Genomic DNA, 16,728 nt, shown 5'->3' with positions numbered 1-16,728 from the left:
CGCTCGCTCACTGTTTCTAATAGCTAAGGGCTGACCACAGATCATATGACCTGAGGATCAGTCCACTCCCTTGCTGTTTGTGAAATGGCTGAGTTAATCTCTGAATGGTTTCTTTGCTCTGACTCAGTCCAGAGAGACACATTTAGGTAGATGATGTTACTGCTTTGATTTCCATTTGTTATTGTGTGTCTGTGTGTCTTCTGATGGTTTCTGTTTCTCTCACTTTAGTATATATCTTTCTTATAATTGACATAGTTTGTGACTTGACCATTTCTTTTAACGATTACTCAGCAGAAGCTCTACTTGTTTCACTTCCCTGCTTGTGACAATAACACCATCCAGAATACAGATGTCCTCATATTTCTGAGGTGTCTGTTTGCTGTTTGTGCACTGCAGCATAACACAATTTCTTCTAAGTCTCTCCAACAATGACACATTTTTTAGAAACATCATTAATAGCAATAAGCAATATAAACACACAAGACTCTGTATAAACTGCGACTTACGGGTTGATTGATAAGTTAAATTGAGCCTAAAACATAAGGAACATGTCAGATATTTCTATGGTGTTGTTGCACATCAACTGCACTCATTTCAAAAAGTGATTGTAACTATAAAGTTCCAGAGGTACCAAAGGCTCAAACTAAGCTGATGTGCAGCATGAACTGGCTGGCTGGTATCTCTCCTATTAAGTACTAAGGTGGTCAGCCCAGCAGTAGCATCATGTAGATTTGAGCATCATCATCATCATCATCATCATCATTCTGATTTGAAGCAGGGAAATTCAGTCACAACAGCACAACACATCACAAGTAAACTAAATCCTTCTATTTCTCTCTGTCTTTCTCCTCGTGTACAGACTGTCCCTCCATCCCTGTAAATCTAGATCCCTCTCTTCCTCTTTGTGTCCACCTCCCTCCTCTAAATTGCTCTCTCTCTCACTGTCCATATGATCTTGTCATCACAAACACAGCATTAAGCAAGGTAACGTGTTCAAACTACATACTGTATGTGAAATCATGGTAGAGGAATATATCCTTCCAGGTGACAGACGGCTAAACCGACCAATCCCTTACTCTTAAATGGAGCCCGTTCCACCGATGCTGCTTCGTCATAGTAGCCAGTCTGTCCCTCTGCAGTAGCACAGGAGTGGAAGGGTGCTATGCTCACAGATTCTCATAGTTATTTATTATCACTTTGGTTAGGAAAAATGAAAAATAAACTGTCAAAGTGATGTAAGCACTCTAGCAGGTGACAGCATGTGTATTTGCTGCAAACTCTGAACTACAAAATCAGATGATATAGTCACATGATTATTGTGTCTCACCTCAGATGGTAGGACCCAGAGTCTCCAGAGCCTCTCAGCGATCCTCTACCTCAATCCTGCTGGACCGAAGAGCAAAGAGGGCTCAGCTCCAAACAGGAAAAGTTTATATTCTGGACAAGTGGACTATGAGGAGGCGATGACTGGTTACCTCCTGGTACAATCTTCTATGGTAAAAACAGTTGAAGCATCAGTCTGTCAGTCCTGGTCCATGTGTGGCAAATAAACAGCAGCTGGAGGCTTTAGGATGTCCCATGTTGACACCACAGATGCTGCTACTTCCCTCAGCAGCAAGGATAAACTGATTTAGATGTCCTTGTTGTATACTATCTTCTGTATCTATCTATTCAGAATACACTCTGGAGACATCACGGAAGCAAACCACAGCCATCACCCCACACAGCATTCAGTGACAGAAGAAGAGGGAGGCTGAGTGCGGGGGGAGGGGTGGGAGTAACGCGCTGGGGGTGAACAGTAGGATTCATACAGCAGGCGAGGAGAGGAGAGGAATGAGGGTGTGTAGGGTTGACAGAGGGGAAATGCATACACAGCAGTATGAGAGGGTAGGAAGGCCATTGTGCAGCACTTAGACACACACACACACTCACACACACACACACACACACACACACACACACACACACACACACACACACACACACACAGACAGACAGAACATGAATGAAATATATGAAGATATGAATGAAAACTGAAATGTCAGAGCAGTGTTTACTGAAAGAAGGAAAAAGACACCAACCAATCCCTGGCTGTGATTTGAACAGAGAGGGCGTGGCTTGTTGGAGCAGCAGCCCTGTGTGCTCACTGAATGAGCGGCAGTGAGCCAATGCACAGCAGAGACAAATGCTGACTGCGGCCGGAAACAAACAGAAAGGTCTGGACACTGCAGTGCTGTCAGTGATACAGAGGATCCACACCGAGGGGCCAGTCCATCAAACACACCAACACAAACACATTTACGATGAATTCTACCTGTGTAAAGCTGATAATGTCTTTGTTTTAGTTGATATTGTGTCATGATCAGTCTCATAGGATTGCACAATACTGGATTGGATTGTACAGGTGTATCTAATAATGTGGCCACTAGGTGTCACTGTGCTACCGCTACCGACCACAGAATTATACACCCGAGTGTTTTGAATTTTCCTATGAGGATTCAATAAGCACATTTCAGAAAGATGAGGGTTAAAACAATGTCTAAAAAGCATGTATTTAATATAACTGGATGAAAACAGTGAGGGTCTTTTATTTGCAAAATACACAGAAATGCAAAATATAAACCAATATAACAGAGATACATTGCAGGCTGGTGCATGTGGGCTTTGTTTAATCAGTCAGTGTTGGAAAACAAAATTATTTTTAATCTAATTACTGCAATGAAATGTACTGTTAAATGTATTTACATCGCTTCAAAAAGGCATCAATGTCAATGTCAGCACTGCTCCATGACATCTTTTTTTTTTTCCTTTCTAAAAATGCTGCAACAATAGCATGGCACAATGCAAAGCAAACACTGGCTCTAAACCATATTGATCTGTTCCGCTTCATCATTAGAAATCACATTTTAGGGACAGATAGATAGACCTGCCACCTACAAAAGAGAATAAAAGTGGATTCACATTTTCCACAAATAAAACTCTTCATAGAATAAGCAACAGTAGACGTTAAAGTGAGATTTTACAATGTTCAGTTGTAAAAGATAGTGAGACTTAATTTGGATGGTTTGAATAAATGTACAGGTCCAAAAATAAATATGCTATCTAATTACAATGATATACAACATTATAGCTTCAGAAAACTCATGTCTTTTCAATGTTGTGAAACACAAGCACACACAGTCCAACCCCCAACTTTATTGAGGTTCTGAGTCTGGAAACTCTGTCTCATAAAGCACCTGTTGGAACCTCATCCGCACCTCCATCCTCTGCTTATTGGTCAGCCTCCTCATTGCTGGCAGGAGACTACGCAGAAACAGTTCATCCTCATCTGTGAGTGTGGCGAGTGTGGCGAGTGTGTCTGCAGGACTCGTGTCACCAGCTTGTCTTCTCCGTTTAGGGCCAAACGCTTCCTGATAGCTGAGTGGACACGACTCTGCCAGAGAATAGCTGGTGCTGACCACAGGCATGGGGCACTGCTGTTCCGTTTGTTCTCGCTCTTCCTCCATGTCGTCTCCGCTTACGACTATCTGCATGGGGTGAGAACAGAATACAGCATTAACAACATGGCATCAACGCAGACTACAACAGGAGGTCTCATTGTTCTTTGTTACCATAGCAATAAGAGCCAGCCCCTATACCCACTACTGAGAATTCAGAATTTTGAGATGACTCTAGAGATGACCCTTGTCACAGATGGATCTTTGATGGTCCGAAGTTGGATAATAAAACAAACTATACAACCATTCACATTCTTTAGTTGATTATTGACAACTTAAACAAACAACACCAGATGATATACTGTCTGCACTGTTTCAAAGTTCATACTACTACTCTAATTAGCCAGCAGTTGCCTGTGATTGCACTGCTTTGAACACAGACACACTGTTGTGTATTTGCATAAGAACCAGCCATCATTGGAAAGTGAAACATTGTGATCAACTCTAGTATTTCCTCTCTGCATTAGTCAAAGAGTGACAACAACTTCACTCATTCATTAAACTCAAACAAGCCTGAGATGAGGATGAGGTGCGAGATGTTTCATGCTAAATATAATGTTTCCAGTCATTTAAACACAATTATGTTTACTTCTGATCATACACATGTGGGCACTGGGGCATTATGAGCAGATGTAGGACGAAAAGACGAAAGACCAGGACGACACCGCGGCGGAGTTGTGGCTTGCCTACCTCCCGAGGACGCATCAAGCTGGTGTCAATTTGCCGTAGTTTGATAAATGGACACAACCAGGTCAGCTCTTTGTAAAGTTTGGGGGCTTGGTCGTCTACAATTCCGTCTCCGCTCTTGCGTTTCAGTCGTTTCATAGCCTTTGAGAACTTGTCCCGTACGTTTCTCCACGTCGTTTTGCAGAGGTTCGGATCGTTGACCCCCAACTCTCGGGAGATATCCACCCAAGAATTCGAACTCATTTCGGGGTCTTTGAAATCCCGAGCACATCTGTCGTAAAGATGGGGATATCCACGGACGAGCTCGGCGACTCTTCCTTCGAATTCGTTCATGTTTGTTAGCAATGATAGCGTAGGTAAGCTAACGGATGGGCCCCACCGACAAAAGAAGGGCCGGTGAATGCTTCCTACAACGCCGCGCGCAGAAGCATCTTTTGTCTTTTCTACTTCTGACGTCTCCCCACCCGAAATCCGACGCCATCGCTATCACAATGTCACGTGACACCGCGATGTCGTACTTTTTTAACGTGCACGAATACGACCCGATAGGTACAAGTTTATAACACAAAGCCAAGCCATTTCTTTTATGATAAATATGTTACAAAATTCGGAGTATCCGTCCCTTTAGTTCACTTCCGGAGGGTACTCCTTCCGCCTTGCTGTCGAATCTCGGGTGGGAAAATAACGCCGCTTTACAGACTGAGAATATTATGTAGTTAAAACTGAAACTTAGTATTATGGACTAGACCCGCCTTCAAATTAATATCCTCTATTAAATTAGCATGTCCGATAAGTTATAATTAAAAATAATGGTACCCAAAAACTGTCAGAAGTTGAACTTCATAAAGCATTGCGCTACCGTCATACTGACACGAGGTGGCGTATTTGTTCTTTTCTTGAGCCGTACAGTTGCATCCTGTCACAGGTTGGATGAAATATAACAATGTCCCATGACATATCTTACTGTAATAGCAAGGAGTCAATGATTTATTCTAAGAAAAAGTAAGATTTGGCAGAGATGAGATCTGTGTAAGTGTGTCAAATGCTCATTGTTAATGATAAATGACATCTGTGTAATTGTGTAATCGCTTTGTGCTGTGAAATATTAAAATGTGTGAAATTGATGAAGGCTGTTGAAATAAATCCTTATACCTGATTATATGCTTGTTTTGGTTAGATTCTATGTATATACTGTTGCAACATGAGTGCTGCTCTGAAAAAAAACACTTCATTTTGAACCAGCCCAGTCATCACTTTAATTACCTCAGTATTATTGAAACGTGTCAGCTGCTGGCAGTGTGTGTGGAAATACAAATTCAAGAGGAGAAAAACTGGAGGAGCGTTTTCTCTCCATTTACACAAACCTAAGCTCAGTCAAATGGTTTGGTTTTAAACAAATGGTGGACAAATGGCCGTTTTAGTAATTAATACAATTACAATAAAGAAATTGTAAACATGAAATAGAAAATTAAAAGGTGCAATACAAAATCCACCACTCAACTCATTTATATTGAGTTTCTCAGTCTGTGTGTAAATCAGTAGAGGAATATACTGTATAAAGGTTTATAGGAACATTGCTCATTTTACATTCAAATCAATATTGATCACAGATATAAATGTCTGCTGAGCTCAAAATTGTGTCTTTAGTTTAGACTAACAAAGATTCCACAGGAGTTAATTTAAATGGGGATCTTTTCAATAGTTTTTAAAATGTGGGCACATCGACACTCCGGGCAGGTGTTATGAATATTTGACTCCATTCCTGCATAAAATTACATTTGCATGTGTATGTCAGGATGTCGTAGTGTGATAGATCAAACACGTGTGTCTGTTGGATGTGTCCTCTTAAAAGACAGTCACAGTCAGGAAGACAGCAGCAGTAACCATTACACAGGGTTCCAGGTAAGTTGACGGCAAAATGGCATTTATCACTACTGATGTCAAATGTGTGACATCAGACACGTCGCAGCACTGATAGATCTCCCCGTGTGACAGATTACAGGCACAGCAAAATGGATAACAACAATTAGGAGACACCGACTATTATATCACAGAGATGACACAAGTGAAGACACCAACAAACTGACTAGACAGCTCGCACAGAGGGTCCACTTATTACTGAGACACCTCCAGTAAAGGGACAACACTAATTATGCAGACAGCACACTTGATGTAAGTACACATGCAGTCACTAATTCATCATGTCTGGGTTTTGTGTTTGTTGATCATGTGTTTGAATGTAGATTGAGCAAAAACTGGCTTATTGTACTAAATGCAGATATCACACTACTAAACTCTCTTAAACGTGGAAGCTGTCAGTGGACTGATGTCTCACTCCAGCTGTGATTGTCTCAAATGCCTCTGTTGGTGATGAGTGAAGAACCACAAGGGAGCAGTGGAGCTTTCAACATCAACAAGCTGCAGCAGGAAATTTTCTGCTGCGAGTGAGCGGAGAGCTGAACAAATGATGGATGAGTATCCAACCACTGCTGCTTGCTTGGAGGCATGAGACCCCTTGGAAAGCGAAAGTAAACACTCCTGTAAACTTCCTGCTCACTACAATGCTTTAACTCCTGAGAAGAACTGCCATTTGTTACTTAGTGCCAATGCAGAGAGCAGTGGGACATTCAGCTCACACAGAAAGGACTAAGTATAAGTACGATATCAATGTGCATCAATATACATTTACTTGTTTTGAGTGTCCATGTTGATGAAGGCAAAAGCAGTTGAGGACAGATGACAAACCTTTTACACATGCAGCTTCTATGTGTTATGTGGTACAAACGGGGGCACTGGATGTCTGGGTGGTGGAGACAAGAACAAACTCCTACTGGAAGTTCATCATACCTTAATAAAAGACGCAAAAGACGGGAAAACCTTTAAAGCGAATATTGAGCATTTTGTTCCAGGACATTATTTATGATTCAATATTAAGTAAAAATGGATTTCTCATTATACATTTTATCCATATGTGCAACACACTCTATAGTTCCCAATCAACATCTCTTTCTTTTCTGTCTTTCTCTCTTTTCCCCCCTCAGCTCAAAAAATGTCCTATAACTGTATGCTCACTGTCAAATCAAATGCTTTCTTCGAGTCAAATAAACAAAAAGAGTATCAATGGATTTGCTGATACATTTGAAGGCTTACATGCTTGTAAACACATAGTTCAGATGTCTTCAGTCATGTACAGTATTGGCCACAGTCACACAGCAGTGACTGAGGGCTTTGACGTCTCTAACTTTCCCTGCCAGACCATTCAGGAATTTGAACCACTGACCCTCTGGTCACAGGGTCACCTCTCACACTATTTGGCTGCTGTTGCCCACATGGTAAAGCTATGTAACTTATAAGAATGCTAAATATTTTAAAGGCCTGCACCATCCACTGCTGTTGTTTGATCCAGGTGCTACTGGTGCTAGCGTAAGTCAAAGTTCCTCATGTCAGTGTGCTTATCTGTCTTCTCTTATCTGCTCAATAATGGGTGAACATCCCAGTCATCAGGACACACAAGCTGTAGTGTGAGCGACACAATTATCTCAACAGGAAAGGAGGAGGGAGGACAGAGAAAGATACATGGCCTAAAAACAGACCGCAGTCAGGTAGTCACAGATAAAGGTGTGTGTGTGTGTGTGAGAGAGGGTGAGAGACAGAGAGAGGGTGAGAGAGAGAGAGAGAGAGAGAGAGAGAGAGACAGAGAGAGCTAGTGTAGATCACTGAATAGTCACAGGGCCTTGATCTTTGAATGGACAAAAGTGCAGAGAGAGAACAGAGACCGTTAGAGAAGGTATAAGTGTTGGTCTCACGGCTGCTGAAGTTCTGCGTTGTCAAGGAAACGTGATCATGTTGTCACCCTTGTCTAGACAAGATAATCTATAGGTCTTAATATCTGGTGAGAAGGGGAGACATTTTCCAAGGCGAGTCATCCCCTGGTATCTGCGTGTGTGTGCGTGTGTGTGTGTTGTTGCAGAGAAGCTCTTTCCCAGACTAGTGATAAGTGTCACCTCAGTGGGGGCTTTGGCACCTGGGCTCCTGTAAAGTGGAGGGAGTGGGAGAAAGGTGAGGAGGGTGGAGGTGAGAAGACTGGGGTTCACACCTCATTGATGGTAGGAGATGGTCCCGTAACTAACCCCCTAATACGCACACACAGTCACTCACACATATACACACAGTGTGCCTGAGTGTGAGTTCTTGATCCTTAAAGGACCTTTGCATCTTTTAGCTTATGAAGTACAATTTTTGTACTTTACATCAGAGCCAAGCCACTTCTAACGTTTACCATAGTTTTGTGGAGCTTTCCTACCTCCCAGGCAGCTGCTGCTTTATACCGAAACATGAAGTTTAGGTGTCTCCCAAAACAAGAGGTTAAAGTGCTGAGGGTGATTCATCACAGTAGATTTTACACAATTTGCATATAAAAACAGGTTCAATACTAATGATACAAAAACAGGTGGTAATGTAATGATGAAACATTTGTACTGTAAACATTGTTTGTTTGTTTTTACAGTTTTACCCAGCAGCTTTTCTGCGTTTTCTCCTCTTTGTACACTCGGTGACTGTTTGCTGTTACTGTGTTTGAGCAAAGCTCCCAGCATCAAATGCAACTTGATGCATCTGATGCTGAACCCTTCATGCTGAAGCAGCTGCAGCTTTGAAACGTCTCTCTTGATGAAGGCTCCTGGTACTATAAACTACGACCCATACAGGAGTGGGAACAAGGCAGCACAATTAAAGTCTCTCACAGTATCCCAGCTCTCTCTCTCTCTCACACACAAGCACAAGCACGCGCACACACACACACACACACACATCCTGTTCCTTTTGACAGACACATGCTAAAGAGAGACTTTGCTCATTCGTACTAATTGGCAGGCTACTGTGAGTGTCTTTATTTCTGTCTGTCTGTCTTAAATGTACATATACTGTATACACACATGCGTGCAAACACACGCACACGCACACACACACACACGCGCACACACACACACACACACACACACACACACACACACACACACACACACAGAGGTGGTAGAAATACCGAGATTAACTTTGTGACAGGACAGAGATTATTGTGTGTGTGTGTGTGTGTGTGTGTGTGTGTGTGTGTGTGTGTGTGTGTGTGTGTGTGTGTGTGTGTGTGTGTGTGTGTGTGTGTGTTTGACAGCCTCGTGCTAAAGGGAAGTGTCTGTGCTTATCAAAGAGCAGGATGAGGTGACATGTACCTGCTGAGAAGTTATCAGCGTTTTTACTGGGTAATTGTCATGGTCCATGACAATGACAAAGAGACAGAGACGGGGTGTGTGCGTGTGTGTGTGTGTGTGTGTGTGTGTGTGTGTGTGTGTGTGTGTGTGTGTGTGTGTGTGTGTGTGTGTGTGTGTGCATGGCTACCAAACGTGCTTGGTATTTTTGTTGTTGTCTAGTGTGAGCAGTCAGATAAGCAAACTTCACTCTGGCCCAGGAGATGCTGAGCTCTGTGAGTGTTCCATAGGATGATAAGCTGCAGCTTTGGGTCTGTAGCTTCATTTTCCCTAAAGACGGCACCAGCAGGCCGAACCAGCGTCAGGTGAGGATCCTAGAAGATAATTCACTCTGAATCGCTCTGTGCTCTCTGACGACCTGCAGTCAGATCTAAGCACACAAATGAAAATACAAAGATGTTTTCTTCTGTTGTGGCTTCAAATGTTTCTGCTAACACGGAGCTGTTTGCTATCAGTAGTAGTAATAGTATTGCATATGCATTTAACTCACTCACATAACCAGTTTAGATTTTAGGTTGATGTCATGAATATAATGAGGATACAAAACAAATCTGAGTTTACATTTCAAAACCCACTTTTTTCAAACTTTGTTGAAATTACAAAAGTATTACTAATTGATTTATCTGTACATTTATGTCTGAGGTTAACTTTAACCCAAATAATTCTCCACATGGCTCAGATGGAAAATCCAGTAAAGTGATCTGGCCACACAGGAGTGAACCTCTCTCTCTCTCTCTCTCTCTCTCTCTCTCTCTCTCTCGCCCTCTCACTCTCTCTCTCCCTCAATTTTCCAGTGCGATCAAAGAGTTCCCAAAGCAGACATTTACAGCTATGTCTGTGATTTACAGAGGAAGATGTCCCTGTGGTGTGACAGAGTAACAGAGAAAGGTCAATTTAACAGCATCTTTTCCATTTTTCCTCAGGCTAAAACCCCTTTCAAAAAAAAAAAAAAAGAATCTAAAGGACATTGACTTGTTGAGCAAATGTGTGGGCATTTTGTTTCACAGAGGAATGTTTACTGACAGTGTTTATATTGCTGCCATATGGACAGAACATGAGGATGGGGAATAATATTATTGCATATGTTGCTCTTCTTGGATTCAAATGCATGCAGTCATTGTTATATTTAGCATTATATCATGTATAATCTCTATTTAGGACATTTGAGACAGGTGTTGCATGCTCTGTTATGTAAACACCAATCCAAAATCCAAAGCAAATAATAACTAATATGTGCTAATATGTAGATAACCAAGATGATAACACCTGCAGATCAAAGCTAATCTTTTCAGTGATCGTCCCACCAGTGACCATGCGCTCACCTCTGGGATTTCCCTGTTATCCTGACCTTTGACCATGACCTGTCAAACCTGTCTCTTTGTTAACCCAGCCGTCATGCGTCTGACCCATCAGCACTTCAGAGGAAGTCCCAGCAGAGACTCATCTGCAAAGGGTTAAACCGTTACACCGAGTGAGGACGATGAGCCTCCTGAATGAAAGTGAGGGAGAGGAAGAAAGAGAAACACAGGCAAAGTGTCATGATTCATGAATTAACACACGAATACCACAGAGGAGTGGAACCGCAGGGGGAGCAGGGAGGACAGCATGCACTCTAAAGGGACAATCCACCATTATATACAATCCAGGTAAGTTTGTATGCATGTGATGTTGTAGTGCTCTGAAAAATGATCACAATTCTACCTTATGTTTGATAAATATGATAGATGTTTGTTGTGTATGTGGTGGTGAGACCATTAGGACCATCTACAGCACTAAAATACCAATTACACTTGAAAGCATCAATCATTTAACACTCAGAAAACAGATTCTTCAGCATGGATGCTTGTACTTCTGATTTGTCAGTCCATTGTACATTACGACACTAATAACAGCTGCGTGAATACAGCTCATTGTTATGTCATAGTGTACCAGACACTATTACTGCAGTCAAATGTTCAATTTAGGACTAAATTGTAGTTTCCACCATGATATTATTCGGTATTAGTTTTCTCCTCATGTCAACAAGTTATTACCACCACACTCATGCCCACATGTACTGTGGATTAGAATCTGTGGGAACCAAAAAACCTCAGAGCTCTGTGAGTATGAATGTCTGAGAGATTTGTTTGGTTTATTGTTCCATCGCGAGGAGGAATATAAAACAGCTGCGACATCGAGAGAAAAAAAAAAGGATTAAATGTCACAGTGTCAGAGGAGTAATACACACACACACACACACACTATGGCACAGTGTAGGGAACATCACACAGAGAACACAGGTAGAGGGGCTGCAGTGTGTGTGTGTGTGTGTGTGTGTGCCCTGTGGCATTTTGTGGAAGTTCACTCAGTTAGGTAGACCATGAATTTAGTAGCTACAGACAGACAGACAGACAGACAGACAGACAGACAGACAGACAGACAGACAGACAGATAGACAGACAAACAGACAGCAGGAGATAAGGAGATAAGGATACAGGACTGTACAACTTCACTCGACTTCAAAAACCTCACAAAGTTCAGATTAAAGCAGAAAGAGGAGAAAGAACAGAATAAGAGAAACCATAAAGAAAATGAGAAAAATAGAGAAAGTGGTGAGACGGATCCCACAAGGGCCAACAGAACAAAAAGACATCAAGAGACAAAGAAAGAAATAAACAACAAAGCTGGTAAGTGGTCTGGGGCTGCGGGAGTTTGCAGCTAAAACGCTCACGAACACACACAACCAGATGTGGTGCTCAACTACAGATTGCGTGCGCACGCACACACACACACACACACACACACACACACACACACACACAATGCATCAGGACATTTCGGTTAACCATAACCAGTTTACGATACTGCGGTCAGTAATGCTGAATCAGAATCTTTTCTATGATTCAATTCTTGTTGCCCAATATTGCGTCCCTCACACACTCACTCTCACACACACACACACACACACACATGATATACACATGATATATTGTGTTCATCAGGTCTGTTTGCGTGGTTTTCTGTTCCTGTCAACCGAGATAACTTTACAGCTGCTCAAGACGGACCCATGAAACACAAACCAGAAGCTCGGTGGGGCTGTGGGACAGAAATGAATGAGTCCCTGCTGAGAGTCTCTGTGCAGGCTGCGGTCACTGCAGGAGAGCAGGGACGGTGTTTATTATGAACCGGCCCCAGGAACGCGGGGAGGGGAACACACCACAACCTTTGACTGCTTTGTGTCGCTTTGTGTGAATGGGCGAGCAGGTGCAGATGTCACAGCAGTTACCTGAGTCAGCACAAGACTCAGATACGTGCTGAAGCCATCCATCCATCCATCCATCCATCCATCCGTCCATCCATCCGAGTCTGGCTCACAATGTAGACCAGGGTCCTTCTCCCAAGCCACAACCTCCAGCTCCTCCAGGGGGATCAGACAACCCTCCTCATCAAACTCTCAATACACTAGAAAGCCATTAAAACACACACACACACACTCACACACTAAATCAAAACACACACACAGTTTTCCAGATTCAGGGAAAGGAATGTTGGATTGTATTATTATCCCAAAAAACTTAAGTTGGACTATATACATCATTATGCACACTAAAAGTCTTCTTAGACTTAAATAAATACAATTTATTGGTACGTATTTGATCATTTTTGAACAACAGTCACTCAACAGAACCCACTAAAATAGTGTGGCAAAAAGTAAAAAAATTGTTTAGTCCTGAAATACATTTATTAAAATAAAAAGTTCTTTGCTTTTAAACTGCATGGTGGGAGAAAGAGATGTTTTTCTGGTGGTTTTTAGTCTCAGGTATCAGGACGCAGTCGTCTCTCGTCTTGTGGGATTAGAAATACACGGCTTTACTTCACAACCAATCAACATTCACACAACAAGAACAAAAGTACTACTGTAAGGAAAATGGGAAACTTTAATAGTATATTTAAATGCATGTCTGCATCACGAGATAGAGGAGACAGTGGTAAGTGAGCTGCAGCATCGGAAAGAATTCAAGTGGTTGACATTAAACCAAGGTCATAAGTTTGGGCTTCGACACAAAACACCACAAGCACACAGAACGAGCGTCAGTCTTACCAAACAACCAGGATGCTCATGAAGTTACACTCAAGAGCAGAGATGAGATAACTGCAGGTTTAAACTAATAGCTAAAAATCTGCACAGATTATTCTACAATTACTGTAAACCTGTTAAGAGGCAGGCATCAGTCAAATTCCAGATCAAATAGCCCGACAGATACTTTTTATATATACTTAAAGCTGAATACTTAACACTTCTTCAATATTTCAAAATATATCAGCTTTTTTTTCTGAATAAACAACAATAGAAACAGGAAGATCAGTATGATAGATTCCAGTTGTTGCTGAACATTATTACAGTCTTAACTTCAGAGGCTAGTGCAGACAGATTTGTTCAGCATAAGGACCACAGAGAGTATGATTGTCATTTCAACGTTCTCCTTATAATAACAGACATTTTGTTTTCCCTCTATGAACACGCTAATGTATCAGATCATTTACTCTGTCTGGAGATTCTGAGTTGTGTGTGATGTTTCTGTCCTGTGTCCAGTTACAGAATTCACATAAATGCGCCCACAGTCACACAGACAGACATGTCACTACAATGACACGCTGGAACACACATTCCTTTAGTTCTGTCTTGGAAAGTCAGTATAAATGATTGTCTCCAGAAAAACAAGCACCGGGGCCATAGCAGGATTACATCAACATCATACACACAGACACACACGCTATGTTTTCACTTCTCAGAAACCCAGAGGAGATGAAGCACTGAAAGGTCTTGTTAGTTTTTAATTTGACCCAATGCAGTGGAGAGAGACAGGCGAGGTGGAACAGAGTGAGAGGAGATGGCAAACAAGTCAAGAGTGCGCACACACACACACACACACACACACACACACACACACACACAAAAGAAGTGGGGGTCCCAGGAGAGGTGTCTCAGAGGAGAAGGGCTGACATATGGCCAGCAGACCACTGTGCTGGGTGGAGCAGGGTGTGTGTATGATGGGTAGGTGGGGCTCGTGTGTTAGTGTGTGTGTGTTTGAGGGTGGGGCTGCTACATGGTCTGACTGAGGCTACAGATGAATAGACCAGCGGTTAGAGACAGTTGAAATTCAATATTCATTTACTGTAACTCTACTCCTGTTTGAAAGTGTGTGTGTGTGTGTGTGTGTGTGTGTGTGTGTGTGTGTGTGTGTGTGTGTGTGTGTGTGTGTGTGTGTGTGTGTGTGTGTGTGTGTGTGCTGCTGTGTGTGTATCAGTCACTTAGGAAGGACTTGGAAACCTCTCCACTCTACTGGCAATATTACGGTATTCATGTATGGTAAATGGGTTGTCATGGTGACCAGGTCTCTAACGCAATGGGGTCGACGCCCTGACTCAGCTAAAGTATCAAAATGTCCCTGTGAATTGAGAGGAAAGGAGCCAAAGGGGAATCGGATGAGCGAGTGAATAACGTAGGAGCAGGTCATCTTTGAGGGTCAACCTCATTTCAACAACATGTGGGAATTCCTCCACTCTGCCAGTCAATTCCTAAACATAAACACACACACACACACACACACAGAGCCAGGGGTTGTTGGAGGGGCTATTTGACTGAATGGCCTATCACCATGGTTACAGCAGCACTCCATCAGTCCATTCAGGGAACAGATGGCCGATGTGCAACAGGAGGCATATGTTTCAGGGAACACACACACACACACAACCACACGCGCACACTCACACGCACGCACACAAAACTCTCCCATTGCCTCCTTCACACATACATTCACACAGGCACAGACACACACAAACACACACCCACAACTTTGCTCTCATTCACACATACACACGGATGCGCCCCCTGCTCAGAGGGTGGGTATTGAACAACCAGCAGCATATGTTCCACTAGTCAGAGAGCATTCATTCAAGGCAGAGGGAGAGAGGGAGAGAGGGGGAGAGGGAGAGAGAGAGAGAGAGAGAGAGAGGGAGAGGGGGAGAGAGAGACACAGAGATGCAGAGGGAGAGAGAGAGGCGAGGGTTGAGGTGATACAGCAGGATGAGAAATGAGAGGCAGGCAGAGAAACAAGGAGCTGATTGGACGAGAGAAGGATCCACACTCACACACCTCCTGAAAAAACAAACAAACACACACACACAAACAGCCCAGATCTTTATGATGATCGCAGTGTTGCTGTTATATTGATAAAGCGAAGCCACACAAACAAATCATCATCAGCAAATTACAAATCATAATTATTGTAGGTGAGCTGATTTTTTTATGTATTTTCTTTGACAGTTACACCTCTTTAATCGAGCACTGTATAGAGGAGAGGAGAGGAGAGGAGAAGAGAAGAGAAGAGAAGAGAAGAGAAGAGAAGAGAAGAGAAGAGAAGAGAAGAGAAGAGAAGAGAAGAGAAGAGAAGAGAAGCATCATGACAGCAGAATGACTTGAACTGTGCACTGTCCACTACTTTCATTTGGCTGTTTGTGCATGTAATCGCCTCTTTCGCTGTCTGTTTCTCTCTCTTGGACGGAGTGACACACACACACACACACACACACACAGCGGTTTGTTTTAGCCTCAGCTGAAGAAAGTAGTTGATATTTATAGCCTCGGGTGTAAATACACAAGAGTTATATTTGTCCACATTTGCTCAATATGTGTGTGTGCGTGTGCGTGTGTGTGTGTGTGTGTGTCAGCGAGAGTGTGTTTATAAAATGGGACCCAGAACAATGAAAGAAACACAGCCAAGACACTTTGTACTCAACTGAGGAAACTTAGTATGTTATGTTCCCAATATTTCACAATAGTTTATTTTTCCAGTTGGCCATAGGTGAAAACATTGAATATTAACTAAGTGTCACACACACTCATGTGCTTTGATATCAGAAGGTGTGAGGTGCAATTCACCTTTCATGAAAAAAATGTTGAAGAATGATTTGCTGTGCAGTTTCAAATCAGGTTTCCCTTTGTGATTGCGACTGGGACCCAGTGAGGAAAAGTAAACAGTCATTGATAGCTTTGACATAACAACACGCTTCCAGTAAGTACTTGTTAAGGTACTAGAGCTCGCGTTACTCACAGGATAATTACAAGCATTTCCCTCTATGACAGCCAGCCGTCAATTGGCACGTGTGTAACAGGTAGGATGGTTGAGCTACACAGACGACTAAAAATGCTGCAGATGGATGTTGGTTCTTCCTAACAAAGTGTTGTTCTCTTCATCCAAGTGGCTGTTATCCTGAGTTAAAGCACAAGTGGATCATTACTA

The 16,728-nt window shown here is 42.5% G+C and overlaps 1 protein-coding gene across 1 annotated transcript; it reads right to left on the bottom strand.

The window, feature by feature from the left end:
• Window positions 1–2,652: 2,652 nt before the first annotated feature.
• Window positions 2,653–4,832, bottom strand: LOC143004433 (uncharacterized). The gene is made up of 2 exons (XM_076155297.1): window positions 4,188–4,832; window positions 2,653–3,527 (listed from the first exon to the last, which is right to left on the bottom strand). The coding sequence occupies exons 1-2, from the start codon at window positions 4,515–4,517 to the stop codon at window positions 3,195–3,197; spliced, it is 663 nt and encodes a 220-aa protein (XP_076011412.1). The 5' UTR covers window positions 4,518–4,832; the 3' UTR covers window positions 2,653–3,194.
• Between the last annotated feature and the right edge of the window lie 11,896 nt (window positions 4,833–16,728).

This window comes from Genypterus blacodes, unplaced genomic scaffold, assembly GCF_046128005.1.
Source record: "Genypterus blacodes isolate CSIRO-AG114 ecotype Tasmania unplaced genomic scaffold, CSIRO-AGI_Gbla_v1 ptg000067l_1, whole genome shotgun sequence".
Taxonomy (NCBI): domain Eukaryota; kingdom Metazoa; phylum Chordata; class Actinopteri; order Ophidiiformes; family Ophidiidae; genus Genypterus; species Genypterus blacodes.
Note: the sequence above shows the minus strand (reverse complement) of the source record. Positions and strands in the feature narration are given on the sequence as shown.

Coding starts and splice junctions, on each gene's coding strand:
- LOC143004433 (XM_076155297.1), bottom strand. CDS start 4,517: ATGAACGAATTCGAAGGAAGAGTCGCCGAGCTCGTCCGTGGATATCCC. Junction 3,528..4,187: donor GCTTGATGCGTCCTCGGGAG/GTAGGCAAGCCA, acceptor CACCCCATGCAG/ATAGTCGTAAGCGGAGACGA.